This window comes from Acanthochromis polyacanthus, chromosome 5 (assembly GCF_021347895.1).
Source record: "Acanthochromis polyacanthus isolate Apoly-LR-REF ecotype Palm Island chromosome 5, KAUST_Apoly_ChrSc, whole genome shotgun sequence".
NCBI classification, from domain to species: Eukaryota; Metazoa; Chordata; class Actinopteri; family Pomacentridae; genus Acanthochromis; species Acanthochromis polyacanthus.
In genome coordinates this window covers 23493892-23509585 of record NC_067117.1, presented here as the reverse complement: position 1 = coordinate 23509585, position 15694 = coordinate 23493892, and the positions used below count along the sequence as shown (strand labels likewise).

General features: G+C 42.4%; 1 protein-coding gene across 1 annotated transcript in view; it reads right to left on the bottom strand.

The window, feature by feature from the left end:
- The window catches only part of cdh4 (cadherin 4, type 1, R-cadherin (retinal)), a 234573-nt gene extending 220437 nt beyond the window's left edge, over positions 1 to 14136 (bottom strand). Inside the window, exons 1-2 of the mRNA XM_051948214.1 lie at positions 13866 to 14136; positions 12566 to 12676 (exon numbers count right to left, since the gene is read on the bottom strand). Of these exons, the coding sequence (XP_051804174.1) occupies positions 12566 to 12644 (79 nt within the window). The 5' untranslated portion in view covers positions 12645 to 12676; positions 13866 to 14136. The remainder of the gene's footprint in view (positions 1 to 12565; positions 12677 to 13865) is intronic.
- Positions 14137 to 15694: the final 1558 nt, after the last annotated feature.

The window sequence follows — 15694 nt, the reverse complement described above, 5'->3', positions numbered from 1 at the left end:
AATGAATTTTCAACTTAGCTCCAGTATTTAGCCAGGCAGGCAGCTTAGCAGCTCAGCTAGCAGCTCAGCTAGCGAAAAGTATGGGTTCGTTCACTTCTCATCTCTAGTATATTGTGGGACACTCATTGAGACTATCCGAGCCGGTCAGTGTGGGGAAAAAAGCACGTTAGGGCGGACTTTGACGCAGGGCGGGGGGCAAGTTGCCCCATACTTTTCGCTAGCCGAGCTGCTAGCTGAGCTGCTAGCTGAGCTGCTAAGCTGCCTGCCTGGCTAAATACTGGAGCCGTGTCGAAAATTCATTTCTCCATCACTCACATGTATGAAATGACAAATGAAAACAGACCCCAGGTTGAAAAAAAACGAAGTTCCCCTTTAAATTTGTAAATCTAACATTATAACTCATTTTACTCTTTCGAAGTCAGTCTTGGTCACAGGTCTGTCTGAGTTGCTGTACTGAAGGAACTGATAAAAGGTTTTGTGCACTGCTGTCTAGCGAGCATCTACTTTGCATGTGAGGCTTTAACATTACAAACAAACATAATCAGCCAGAAAATATTTTCCTTTAAAGCATGATCTGAATAGTATTTAGTTGTATAGGATTTCTGTGGACACGGGACTCCACAATGAGACAAATCGCATCTGCAATGGTCCTATTCATGTAAATTCACATTTCTGCATAAATGAAATAAGCTCAAACTTTTAGCCTGTTGCAGTTATTTTAATTACCTCTGATGTTAAAAATGCCAACTGCTTTACTTATGTGATAAAAATATTGGAAGAAAACTGTGAATAAATGAAAAATCTGTTAGCAACTGATGAAATATGCCGGTGATTCAACAAGTACTTTCATCAGACATGCAAATCTCAATCCACAAAACCAAACCGCAGCACAGCAGCTCTGAATGCAAAGGACAGTTTTCACCACACTACAGGAACACTTCTGGAAGTTTCCTGTGTTTAGCACAAACAAGGAAAGACATTCTGTTGCTGGCATATGACTGTAAGAACAGATTCACAATATTGTCCTACAGAGAAAACTAAAGCGTAGCATTATGGCCATTCTTTACTGTTACTGGCAGTGTAAATTGTGCAGCTTGCTATGTTGATCACACATGTGCAGGCCTTCTTCCAACTCCTCCTCGCATTTCATCCAACATGCTGCAGGGCCTGAAGGTGGAAGAGGGTCTTGTTTTGTTGCCAACATCCACCCTAGCTCTACGATAATGAGCTCTTTTGGCCTTGAACCTGACCCCAGCATGAAAAACTATCAGTTAAAAATAACAGGCACAACCATCGCTGTGGTCAAAGCATCGCATGGTACTTCAGTAGCTTAATATAATCTTAGAGAAGCATAACAGGAATGCAAATCAAGCTGTGAATCATTGTATGAAATCAGGAAACCCGGCAGAAATCTATGGATGGAGGATGTTTATTCATGACAGGTGAGTTATGCTCAGTAGGTCTGTGGCCCTGCAGGGCAGCTGAGCTTACTCGACCAGGACATTTAACTCTCAGCTTCATAATGATACTTTTAGAGAGCTGTTCAAAGCTTTCCATGTCCTCTGGTTAGAATTCAGATGGGTAGATTAGAGAGGACTACAGCATGTTCAGCCACTAACCTGTAGGCTGCAAATCAAAAGGCTACGAGTTTAAGCACAGACGTGAGCTATTGTATGCAAATTCCAACTGCTCCGGAATCACTCTGCTTTTAACAAACAGGCACAGCAATATAAACAAGCAACAAACTCTGTCCTGCAAAACCAGCGCGGGAACATCCTTCACTTAGCGGTGGCACCTCTGACGCGTCATCATTGGGATTAGCCTTGATGCTGGACTGGTTTACACAGCTATAAATTTAACACTGCATTTGAATAGATGCCTGGATGGAGCCGCCATCATTCACTTTGCCACAGCCCCGTGGTGTCTGTAATCATGATGACACAGTAATACAGCTGCATCCGTTTTTCTTTTACCCGGGCTAAATTGCTGTTTATGGCAATAAGAAGGCTTCCATTCCCAGAGGACACAGTTAGCCAGACTGCCTCTTATTGTCTTATTGCTGGGTTGTGGTGCAGAGCACAAACACTGTCACCAGCACCACCAACCCCTCCCCCTCTGTCCCACTCTTCTCTGTCGGTTCTCAGAGCTATTATTTTTATCTGAAAACCTAAACGAGGCTACAGAGAGAAAAGAGACAAGAGAAAGAGAATGAGAGGGGGAAGAGAAGCACACAGAGAGACAGAGCGAAGCGGGAGAGGAAAACTGTGATTCTTCTGAAGCTGTGATCGATGCGACCAGCGTGTGTCTGCATTGCACGTTGCCAGCAAAAGGAGGGCTCTATTGATTTGCTCCCATATTTCAATCAAAAAAAGTGGGTTCTCAACCCTATATTTTCCTCTGTACTGCTGCAAATTGCCAGCCTTTTACTAAATACAGAATAAAATGCCAAACGTCAAGCTTAGGCATGCTGAAAAATATCCATCTTTTTACGCAGAGACAACAAAATACATGTTTGTGTGTAAGACGAGGACTTTTTGGCATTCAGATGATGCTTCGTTTGGATTTCTGCCTGTTACAAACTGATGGCTATAACCTTTTGGCAGTGAACCTCTATCTACATAATGTGCAAACATGTCAAGAAGTGCAAAAGCAGTACAACAGGCACAATCAGATTTACAAATATCTTTTTTTTTGCCTGGCTGTTTAACTGTGTGCTTGCTCTCCAGAGGTGACTGGGAATTAATCAATCTGCAGGTCTGTAGGTAGATTATGTTAGTGTAGAAGAAAACCATCTGGAGGTCAAAGCTAATAGTGTAATGGCACATTTAACATTTGTGCAGATACCTACAGGGGCCTCTGCTACAGCGAATTAACCTCTACAGCGGTGTTAAAGTGTATATTTGTGTGTACGTGCATGCATCTGCGGTACAAGCTGTGTACATGAGCTGCTCTTCCTGTTGCTCTAAATAAACATCAGACGAGTAATTTGTGCGTTATTAAATGCCGTCGTTTTTGAGGAACTGGTTTCACAAGCAAAGCAGCAACGGCACGATTAGCTCCGTCAGATTGTGAGAGTAAGTAAACCACACAGACAAACAGTCGAGATAATGTGTTCATGGAATGAAAGCAAACAATGAAAACAAAGAATAAAAAAAGTTGTCACTGACATTAAAGCTGACAATGAGAGCGTACAGGAAGCAGAATGGATTAAGTTGTATTACAGTTCTACAACTGACTGTCTTCTGCTTATTCTGGTCAGCAAAGCATATTTGCAGATTTGTCTGCCTCCCACAAACAAATCTGCATCACAACAGGACGGAGCATGGTTCCGTATTGTGATTTCCAAATAAGCCATCTGAATCCAGGCCAGAATGAGCTCTTTCAAACAGTCTGTCTGCAGAAAGTACAACCGACTTCCCTTTGCATTTTTTTTCAACAAAGCAGGGCAGTGATTCCTCAAAAGGTACCACAAATAAAGCAGAAAGGCACCTAGAAGTCTCGTCTATGACACAAGAACAAGATTTGAAACAAGTGGACAGTGGGAAGTTAGATAATAAATTGAAACTTAAACTGAGTCACCTCAATGAGTGAAGTGCAATCGAACAAAATGTAAAAACACAAACCCGAGAATGGTGAGTTCTAAATTAAACGACAGCAGCCGCACAAGAAATAGTTCCCAGCAGTGTCCATCCACAAGTTGCTGTGCTGCACAGAGCAAATAAGCCTGCACACAGTCCCGCTTTTTAGATCAAAATAGACAGCAAATTGATACAATCAAATCCAAAAAGCGCCACCGCCATAGGAGATGCAATCTCCCGCCTTCTTTCCATGATGGAGTCAGGATTTGTGTTTCTATTTTCTTTTATGGTGCCATCGTTTCCCAAACAGTTTCTTTTATGCGCCTCAGAGCGTGGTGAAAAATGGTGGAGATGCTGTATATCTTTCAACGCTGAGGCTAATCTGCAGCACACACACACACAGTTTACATGTTGTTGTGTACATCATTGTAGTTGCGTTCACTGGTTTGCTATTTAAAACTGTGAAAAGCAGCAACTGTGAAACAAGCCTCAAATAAATGCTGGTAGCACACAGCACGTGTTTTTCCTAGTAAGAGGTACAATGTGAATCCTTAAGATGTTTTCTGCTGAAAGTTGCTGTGCATATCCTAATACTGAACTAATAATAAACCAAGCCTAACAGCTGAGTGGTGCGACAACACAGCCAAAAGCTGAAGCAGCATAATTCTGAAGCTCTCAGTTAAGCAACACCAGAACGTGCAATTTGATAAAACTCACAGTTTTTAGATTTAAACTGTGTATGGAAAATTTAATTTCACCGTTAAATCTTACTGAAAATTGTTCGATTTCACAGCGAGGCATTTCATCTCAGCTGCTAAGGTGAAATCAATGTGACTCTTTCAGCAGGGAAAGGTGATTAATAATAAGAGAAAACAGAAACCCCTCCTTTCTGTTTGATTGACAATTTACATCTTTAACATTGTAAATGGGTATGTTAGTCTCATTCCCACCCCTCCACTCCCTCCCAGTTGGTTGTAGATATATATATATATATATATATATATATATGTGTGTATGTATATATATATATATATATATCGCTCTCTCTCTCTCTCCGTCACCGCTCTCTTTTCCTTACTAATGAGCCGTGAGATTGACAGCTGGATTACTGGGCTGGTTTGTAATCCTTTAATTTCTCCATTTAAGATAATCACCCTCTGGATGGAGCGCTGCCTACAAACACATTCGCTCACAGACACGCGAACGCACACAATGCTCAAAATATACTGTGGTTATATATAAATAAACAACAGTGTGTTTACGCATTAAACAAAAATGAACAAGAGAATACAGTGAAAACAAGAGGATGCAGGCGCCCTGATCAAATAGAGATTCCAAGCTGAATTAATCCCGAGGACAAAATAGAGCACAAGCCCCTCTCTGGCGAGGGACCTTTTTGATATTAGAGTTTGCAGAACAAAGGCATCTTGACAGTGTAGTCTTTTAATTAAGGCGATAGAATAGCAAAAGCCCCGTGGCTTTAGATATGTCTGTACAGTACAATACAGAGTGGCCCTCTGGAGATGCATTTAGCAGCAGCTTAGAAGGATCTATGTGTTGAGTCAAGCCAAACGTAAATCATTTTGATTGGGCCGTGCTTTTCATCTCCTCCAGTGCCGCGAACTGAGGATATGAGTGTTGGAGAACATGTGAGGTCAAGTGGCAGCACAAGGTCAAACCGCTTGGCCATAACTCATCAATAAGGTGAGAAGCTTTATGTCACTTTGGTCCCCAGACTCAGGAAGGAAAACAGGGTTGGGGGAGAAGAATAAAGTGGCACGCCTGAGTGAGAAGGCAGCTTTGGTAGGTAGAGATTCTCACAGCTCAGTAAACACATATTGTAAAAATACTGTTTGTGCATGAGGCACGCACAAACTTGACGAGAACGAAGTTTCTTCAAGTGCTATCTTGTGCTTCTCAAGTGCACTAAAAGGCTGGTTTGAGAGGATAATGCTCAAGGGTGAATTTTAATGTGCTAGTTGTTCTACCTCCATCTCCTCCTGTTTCTAACTCCTCCTCCACTGGCCTTTTTGATTTCCAAACAAATGATAGAAAGGATTTGTCCATTTGTGAATCCTCTCCTCTGACAAATATTCACTCTAGAGTAATTACAGACTTAGCAATCACACAAGTGGCACACAAGACTCTAAACATTCAGGCAGAGCTTGATGGAGGCCAACTAGAGAAGATTTGCAGTCTATACAGTATGTGAATTCTAGCTTTTTATTTCCCAGCGTATTTCATTTCTTGGAAGAAGAAAGCTTGACATGACTCAAAGCCAATTGCAACTCTGAAAAGCCACAATTTCAGACAGATGATAACGGAAATAGAAAATTGGTTCAAACTGAGCTTTTTTTCTTTTTTACATTATTTCCAGATAGACGAGGTTTGCACAGAACTCTTACTTTTTTCTTTTCAGTTTCTTCTGCCGGGTTATCGTAGTTCACCTCAACCGTTTTGTTTTCCGATTAATTATAGCAATTGTTATTTAAGCAATGGTCCAACTAAATGGCACTTACGTCTGCTTTGTCATGACAATACAAACAAACATAATAGCATGCAAGTGAAGAATTTAAGCAGTAAGAAGCACCACTTCAGAACTGAAGACCTGATTTGTATTCAGATGCATGTAAATCCTGGAAACCTGGAGGAGGAGGGGAACCTTTGTAATGAACTGGTATATTCTGGGTTACACTTGCAGCTAAAAGGTGAAACAGAGGTCTCCTAGTGGGAAAATGGTTCATTTCTGCACTGCAACAAAAAAAAGCCAATAGAGTCTTAATCAAGGCCACCGATCGTTAAAGTGTACCGAGATGCAAAGTGCTAATACACATTGATTGTGAAAGAGGGTGGTCAATTAAAAAGGTTTTCAGTAACAAATGCAAATAGTATTCACAGAATACAAGGTCATCAGTGGCGGAGGTGCTGTTCATTTCTTCAAAAGACGGCTTACTGCTGCTTTCTTTAATAATGAATATAAAATACAGCATCATTGAGGAGGGTCAAAGTGTAATTTGGAGACAGTTTGAGAAACATGAAAAAACACTTTTAACTTTGTCCATGAATATTCTCATTTTAGCATTTATTGTCAAAACAGCATTTAATTTGCCGTTGTCTCAATTCCTGAAATACAGTAGTAAAGTCTGCAGTTCCTCATCCAACATAGTCCTCTTTCTTATCCGTTAATCCCTTGCCAAGGACTTCTTTTTGGCTAACACCATCAGAAGTGCCTCGTTCTTCCTTTTTTTCCCTCTCTCTCTCTCTCATAATCACTCCATGATTTAACCCACAGCCGCCTGCTCCAGCAGATGCAGTCTGAGGTCTGATAATATCGTGGTTAGCTCTGTTTGAAGGTCAGAACTCAGGGCACAATTATCTCACCTCTATTTTGTCAGGAAATGTAGATCTGTGGCTCTCACCCGCTAGAGCGCAAACTGTGCTTTTAAAATGCAGCAGGAGTCTCCGGCGTTGGGTTTGTCTCTGACAGCTTATCACCTTCTAAATACAAAGAGCTCGCGATGAATCATGCCTGTCTCTCGGTGGGCACCATTTGGGAAAGCAATGATGCTCTCTGTGTTGTATTGAAACTCCATGAGAGTGTGTGCCATGACCCAGCGACCAGCCGCCAGACTAAAGCTAATACCAGAAAACTGTGAGAGCAGCACAGTGGAAATCAGTGCACTAGAACTAATCAAATTCACATGGAAGCCCTAACAATAATATTTCTGCTGACAACCGGTTTCCCATCTATCAAACCCCCTTTTTACTTACTACCTCCACAGAGAAAATGACTACAAAACAGGATGAAAAGCATTGTGCTGTGACATGTACTATATCTTGGGTGGCTTGCTTGATGGAATTGGCTCAGCATGTATGTCATGTTGTGGGGAGTTTGAGGGATATAGGAGCATAGCTTGGTTTGGTAAGAAGGCAGGCGAGATAAAGAGAAATGATGTGGCTCATCTTCTGTACCTGTATTCTATCAGCTCGCCACAGACTGCAGGTCCTGGCTGCAGAGATGAAAGACTCTCTGGAGGACAAGAGAGACGTTCGTGAGTCAGAAGGAAAATGGCATCCCGCTTATCAAATGCCTGGAAACATAATCCCCCCCTCGCCCCCAGTTCTTGGGTCTGGACGTACTTATGAAAGCCCTGTCACTTTGGATAGTAGGTTAGAAGTCAGAAGTTCTCCACGGCACAGTAAACGCCGAGCTGGCTGTTTCAAAGCAGATATGGCTCTTTGCCAGATTTTCCTGCTGTAGTCTAATTGGGGTCATGTTACGAGTCATTTTGTATGTGTAACTTTTCGAGATGGAATTAAACAATAGGAAATCCAAGCTGAAAGCTTATAGCTGATGAAGGCAGGATCCTCCTTAAATTAATCTTTTAGATTAAAGTGCAGTGAGTTTTATATTTCCCCCTGTATGCACCACAAAACCCAATTTTAAATTAAAAGCCCAGGGATGAAGGAAGAAAAGAAAGAGTCGTGTATTATTTTTTCGTATAGTAAGTTCATCTCCTGCGAGTCCACAGACAACACAGGGACTGGAAATGAAAACAAGACCATTCTCTTTGAAAAAGGTGATGTCAACTCGAGGTAGCAAAGCATCGACTTTAAGAAAAGATTCTGTATGCCTGACTAACGAATAGACACGTCTTTTGTGATGCTCTCTGCCAGAAAACATTAAATTCTCATCAATGTTTTTTTTAGCTCATTTGACCACGGCAAAGTGGCTCTCTGCTGCATTTCTAAACCGTCCATTGAAAGGCTGAAATCAATTTTCTCCCAAAAAATAAGGTTTCTTCAATCCAGTAAATCCATCAAAGCCATTTTCTTTGTCCCAAAATCTTGGTGACATAAAGCAAAATATGCAGTCGGACAGGCTTTTAAATCACTCCGAGCGGCGTTGTTCACTGTCTCTCAGGAGTGTCAAGGGGCGAAGGGTGAAACTCATCACCGCTGTCTTTTCAAATATGCATTGACAGCGACTTAAAGAGACACTATCCTGACTGAACTGTATTTCAAATCAATTTCTTTTGTGCCGAGACCACATCCCCTTGTCCGTGTTCCGAGGTGTCTGTTCCGGCTCTTGGAGCGAGGTGATGGTTTACACAGTGATGTGCAATCACTGGAATATTTCTTTTCATGGCTTATCTGCCCACAGTGGGAATCTGCACGGACCACGACTCAAGGCCTGGCTGTCTGCTTGCCTGTGTGCCACAGCCTTCCCCTCCAATCCTGACCCAGCTCTCAGACAAACATTTCCATGGGAGCATGGGATGATTTATTCAGCACATCTCCGCAGCAGTGTAGAGATTTGCGAGTTAGTTAAACAAAGGTCTTGTATGGTCAACCACAAAGCCATAACGGCCTGTTTAACCGATAAAGCCAGTGAAGAATGACCAAAAGGGGCACTGAATGATGCATTATAATTCCAAAATGACCTTTCAATACTTCAGCAGACATTTTACTTTACCTACAGGGCAAAACTGTTGAAAAGAAGCAAGTGCAAAGGACCATACTAATATTTTATATTACTGTGGTGCATTTACTACAAGTCATGTACCATTTAAGTCCCAACTGACCATATATCCAAAGGCATGATGTGTTTAAGGTCTCATGGAGGCATTATTTTCTGTTTTGGTCATAGTTCAGTGGATCTCCAGGTTCATGTTTTTCACAGAGCAGAGAAACAAAGAAAAAACTCTGAGGGGTCATGACATTGACAGCATAACAAAGACTGAAATTACCACCAAAAAAAACACTGTTATTTTTGCTTTTTGATATTTTTTTCTTTTCCGTCTATGCACATGCTGGAGTTTTACCTCCATAGAACTTAACACACAGAAATGAAACCATCTGAGAAGGGAGCATGAGGCCCTGGTTGATCCCCTGATGGGTCATTTCTTGGATACAGAGCGACAAGTCAAATATGTGGAAAAACCAGTAAAGAAGGGATTACAAGATCCTTGGTGGGTTGACAATACTCCACTCCCTCATGGACTCTGAAATGATGTGATGTAGATAAAATTGCAGATTGGGGTAAATGGTAAAAGGTCTGTATTTATATAGCGCTTTGCTATACCTGCAAGGTACCCAAAGCACTTCACAAGATATGTCACATTCATCCATTCACACACACATTCACACACTGATGGTGGAAGCTGCCATGCAAGGCGCTAACCACGAGCCATCAGGAGCAATTAGGGGTTAGGTGTGTTGCTCAGAGACACCTCGACATGAGCACGACGGGCCGAGGATTGAACTGGCAACCCTCCGGGTGGCCTGATAGCTTGTGGCTTTAAGGCATTAACCAAGAATTCTAGCGAACTGAGGGATCGAGTGTGGCTGGGGACCTTTGTTGCATGTCATTCCCAATCTTTTACACCATTGTGTTTTATCTAATCTTTTCTTGTCTATCAGTGTCATTAAGAGACATGCAACTTTACTCCCCTCGATTTGTTTTCAACATTGAATAATGGTCAATAGCATTTGACTTTTTAAGACAAGAATTTACAAAGACTCTTCCATACCAAAGTGAACACAGATTTCTGTAGAGCAATGACAATTAATTAAAAACTTACCTAACAACAGATTTGCAGAAGTCATGCTATAAATGAAATGGAGATCATCTGAATACAGTGAATATCTAATCTATCTATCTATCTATCTATCTGAGCTTCAGAAGTCAGACACATAGTGTGACAACGAGCATGTACAGCTGCGTCATGATGGAAAAACATTTCTAACACCCTGATTTAACTCAGAATGGCGTTAATGATTCTGACACTAAATTGTTTATGTAGTCACTCCTAAACCACACACACACACACACACACACACACACACACACACACACACACCATCAAAACAATAAAAACAGAAGGAAAACAACTCCCACTTCCACCGCAGCATGAAAAGAGTTGCGGTAAACACGTTCAGTGACTGGAAACAGCAGCCTGTTTCACGCTGCACCTGCTGGGCCACAGCTTTTTGGTCCTTTCCCCATCGCTCACTGTCCATCTCTCCAGGGAGGCAACAGCCACGGCCCATAGCAGTCCAGCAACCCCCCCGTCAGCTCTGGAGCATCCCAGACCCTCCTTCATCTCATCCCTGGCCCATTCATTTTCTTGGAAAGTGACAGTTTCAGGTTATACATATTGTGGCGTTAGTATTAAAGGCCTCCTCCCACTTTGTGTCCCACTGTATAGAAAACAGATCCACAGTAAAGCGAGCCGCTGCACATTAATCACTGCACGACGACTTAAGCTGCTGCAGCCCATATCCCTCTGAATGGCCAGTTGGGAGGACAGCATGGCTCTCGGATTGATTTTCACAAAGAACAAACACAGACTCCGACAAAATGAAAGCGAGAGACTGGAAGCAAAAGGTAATATGGGATCAAAGCTGGAGCTGATGTAGCACATAAGGTAAATCAAACCGATGCAGCTGAGCTTTGCTGTGACATTTCTTTTTTCCGAATTGGAGTGTTAACAGCTAATATGTGCACCAGGAGAAGCTACATGCGTGTGCAACATCCCCTCGAGACATATAACGCACACATAAACACAGAGGAGGAAACGACATACGTTATCTGTCGAGATACATCAACCCTCTGGTAATATTGTTTGGGTCAATAAGGACGCCTCAGCCCATTTCCAAACAGGCAGAAACCCTGAGCTCTGAGCCCCTTCAGGCAAACTGGCTCCCCACTGACCGGCTGCACTGTCCTTGTCAGCTTCCTAAATAACAAAATAACCTCCAGAATAATTCAATTGTTTCGCTTGCAGTCAGAAAATGCTCAAACAGCTGTTACAATGAGAATGCCATTTCCTCCTGGCAAATAGCATTTCACGTAACAATAGACAAATATTTGGCTATAAAAGCCAAGTGTCAGGGGAGAGCTAAGCTTATTGTACGCTGTTCTTCAGCTGCTACCCACATGTATGAGTAACAGTCTAGTAGGATGCAGGGAAGGAAAAAAGGAAATGAGAAAAACCTAAATGTTGGGCCCATTTTACCAAAACCAAGTCCCTCGACTCTCACAGCAGAAACCTACAGTGTCGATTTAAAATGCTCAAAATGCCCAAGTAATATAACTGCAAGCCCTCTTCTCTCCTCATCTTAAGGGGGAATTTCATCATCTACAAGTTTAAAGCTCTCCATGTAAAGTGGTCAGTGTTATAAAAGCACATCCAGCGAGTGTCAAAGGTGTTGTTTATATGTCAATTATGCAAATTGGGACACTGGGGTGCGGCTGTGTGGGATTCATTTCCATTATGGCTAAGATTCACCAGCAAACAGCAGAGACATGCTGAAGAGACTACGGCACAATTTCACATGGCAGGAGACGAACCTCACAGCCGATTCAGTACACTGCCTGCACTGAAAAGAAATGGAGCGAATGAAAACAGAATTGAATTCCTCCAAAAATGGTAGAATAAAAGGGCCGGAAAAAGTATTACAATGAACGCCAGAAATAAAATAAAAGTTTTGGGCTTCCAGCTGCAGCATGCGGAGCAGGGAACAGTTTGAATGAATCTGCTCTGGGAACCTGAAGTTTTAGTCAATCAAGAAGCAAGAAGCATATTGTGTCTACAAAATCTGTGTAATTTAGGTGTTCATTTTAAATGACACCTAATAGAAAATTACAATTCTTGAACTGAATGCATCACACACCTGCTGTCACATCCGCTTAGTCAAACCGCAAGATTTTTCCAAGCTAAGCCACATTCAAATTATGCTTCTGCTTAAATATATGTGTGCCTGCACTCAAGATGAGCTGCTTACATTGCAAAGCCACAACCGGAGTGTCTTCTGACCTTCTTTAGGAGTGATGGAGACTCGACTGCCATAATATATGTCCCTCACACACAACCGTAGACACACATTTACTCACTCAATCACACTGTGGGTTGGGGACACATCTGGGCAGTGAAGAGAAAATATCATCAGTCAATAATGAGATCCAGCAGCGGCAGACTTACCTTTGAGGATGCTCTGGCCGTGCAGCACATCTCTGGAGACAATCACCGTGTAGAAGTTCTGGAGAAGCCTGGTCTGCATGGGGGTTTGAGGAGCTGGCCTGCCTTACTCCCCTGAGGAATAAAACAAGACAGCCTGTTAAGCATTGGCAGATTGACTCGCAGCCATGGGGTCACAAGCTGATCTCACAGCCTTTTTGGGCTGATATTGAACCTCACAGTGTCCACCGCCACAGTGAGCGATTTACAGTACATCAGCCTGCAGCATGTTGCACTTCGACCATCACAGTGTGGAAATCCACATCTGGGGCTTAAAACACCTGCTCAGAATCGCTGGAGTGAAACGCAAAGTCTCATGAGAGACACTCAGACGTTGCAGAGAGAGAGAGGAAATCATTTTGATGATGATACTCATCATCAAATCATCATCATTAAGAGAATGTTGCAATTATCATATTCTGATTGTAGTAAAAAAAAAAAAGTGTTGTAAGAATGCTGACTGCTGCTGGCAGGAAATGTTTAACACCCTGTATACCGCCTGCTGATTCAAGTGTGTGTATGTGTGAAAAATATTGCTTAAATGCCAAATACAACAATATATTGTTGATATATGAGCATATCTGCAGGCTCACGGTAACCAGAGGGAAGGAAGAATGAAGCGACCCTCCTGATTCATAGCACACATTTATGTTTTTATAAAGAAAATATAGTCAATATACATAAATATATTCTCCCACTGCCACATCAGCAGAGCTCAGAAAACTACCACAGCAAAAATAAGGCTAATTATTGCAGGCCTACGTTATTCTACTAAGTTTGGAAATAAAAAGATGAGCTGTTCATAATTGCTGATGTGGTGCTTAGATTAACCTTTTAATTAAGCACTGAGAGTCGATGCCAGAAATCCGGAAAGGGAGAAATTACGGTGCGTAAACGTGCGTAAACGAAGTTGATCGCAGCCAACAGCACGAGAAGCCCCTCCAGAAACACTGTCCTCTGCAATAATGCACTGCAGTTCATTTTGGACGGGAGGATCTGGGAGGGAAATGAGCGGAGTTCTCAGACTTTTCCCCCCACCATAGTTAGACAAAAATATCCTTGACCTAAAATGTGCAGTAATAGGCTCCGTTACAAGCATCCTGCCGCCTATAGCGCAACACTGCGAGGCAAAGTGTGCCGTTCACAGCCACTTTCCAGTCCTCCTGCAGCGCGCTGCACAGCCCCAAGTAAAACAGTACAGCAGTGCAGCACTTCCAGCCTACTGTGAGCCGAAAAAGAACATGCAGAAATTAACTCATCTTACCGAGGATGCGCCCACAAGTAAGGTGCACGCCAAGATGACGCAGCCAACGTTCATCTTTGCGAACCAGCGTGTTAATGAGGGGGGGAAGAAGAGAAAGATGAGTCTTCGTTGCCAAATACACCTCAGTAATTCCCTGTTTTCTTCTTCTTCTTGAGTGCTGAGTGAGAGACCGTCCCTACTTGTCTGGCGCAAAAGTGCCGCTGAGACAAGAGATGCTTCGTTCGGTCCAGAGGAAGCCGGTGCCCATTGGATAGCCGCGTCACTACAACCCCTCCTACCGCTCAAAACGCAGAAGCAGCCAAGGCGGTGTGCGCTGCCCGTGCTCCGAATCACTCCCTGTGATGATGATGATGATGCCCCGATGCCACTCCTGGGATCTATTGGAAGAAGAAGAAGAAAAACTGCATTTTCCAGGCTATTTAGATTCATATTTTTTTTGACTTGGCATGCAGTGAAAAAGGCGCGGTTCTGGCTGTGTGAGTGACAAGCAACCATCCGAGTCCTTTCATGTGTCCATCAGCTAACTGGAGTCTATTTCACACCCCAGTTACCCCCTCTGCCCCTGATCCAGGGTATAAGTATAGCAGGAGCGGCACAGTTATTAGCTTTTATTAAAGCTGCTCCGATAGACCATTGCGGGATAAGACTCTGATTGTGAATGAAAGGTTCAAAAATAAAATACAAAGTACAATAAATCAGAAGGCTGTACAAGATATATATGTCTAGCTTTTTCCTGAATCATTTGGTCCAGTATTTAGTGCAGTATTTTCATTTTAAAAATCACTTATATGGGATTAGTCCTTTATATTTTATAGATATTTTTCTTCTACCTTCTACATTTTCACCCTGCTTATAGATCATGTGTAACCACAGGAAAACATGGAGCCCGTATAATGTCAAACCCCATTTGCATTCGTATCTTGACATATCTGTCCAGTCTTTAGTAGCAAAACCTGAAGAAAAAGTAAAATATGTCCAATGTTTGGTTTCTGTACAGTGGTCTGAAATATTACCTGGAAAAAAGTGCGAGATGCACCTTTAACTGCTTTAACTGCTCTCACAATTTAATAATGTTGACATTTCCAAAGCCTCAGATCAGTGCCTCCATTTCCATATCTGAGAGGTCATGACAATTTAATCCATCAAAAGGAATAGGACAGTATTGCAGTGTCAATCAGCACAGCCCAGTGCCTGCCCCTGTCACTGCCATTCACTCTGCCGCTTTATTTCCACTGCTAACTCCTTCGATATTGAAAAAGAAATTGTCTCTGAACAGTTTTTCCTTCCTTTAAACAGTATCTTCAAAATAAACTGCTTGAGGCGGTTAATTAAGAAGTACTCTTAGTCTAGTTGACTACACCTCAGTGGGTGTTTCTGTCCAGAGGGCAGGATTTTTTAAGGTCAGAGATATGAGAAATGCACTCCACTCGTCTCTCTTCGGGGCATTGTGCTTCCGCTTTTATTATACCCTGGAAAAATTTGGCGGAGGAACTGTATGACAAGGATTTAAACTCACACCCTGTGCAATAAACAACAAGTCTTAATAAATAATGTCGCCTTTATTCACTTGGGACCAGCTGTTGACAAGAAGAAGGGTGAAGACGGAAAAGAGCTTCCAGGGAGAAAACGTCTGAGTTTGCTGAAAATGGTTCGTCCTCCAGGGAAATGACTTCCTCCAACAGTTTGTCTAAAATTTCCTCACAAACAGATGCTCAAAATGGCTTCACATATCACACATTTTAACCTAATTAGGCAACCACAGTCCGGTTGATAAAGTGACCATTGTTTGGATGTCCCCTTCTGACAGAATATCAGCTCATGCCTCTCTA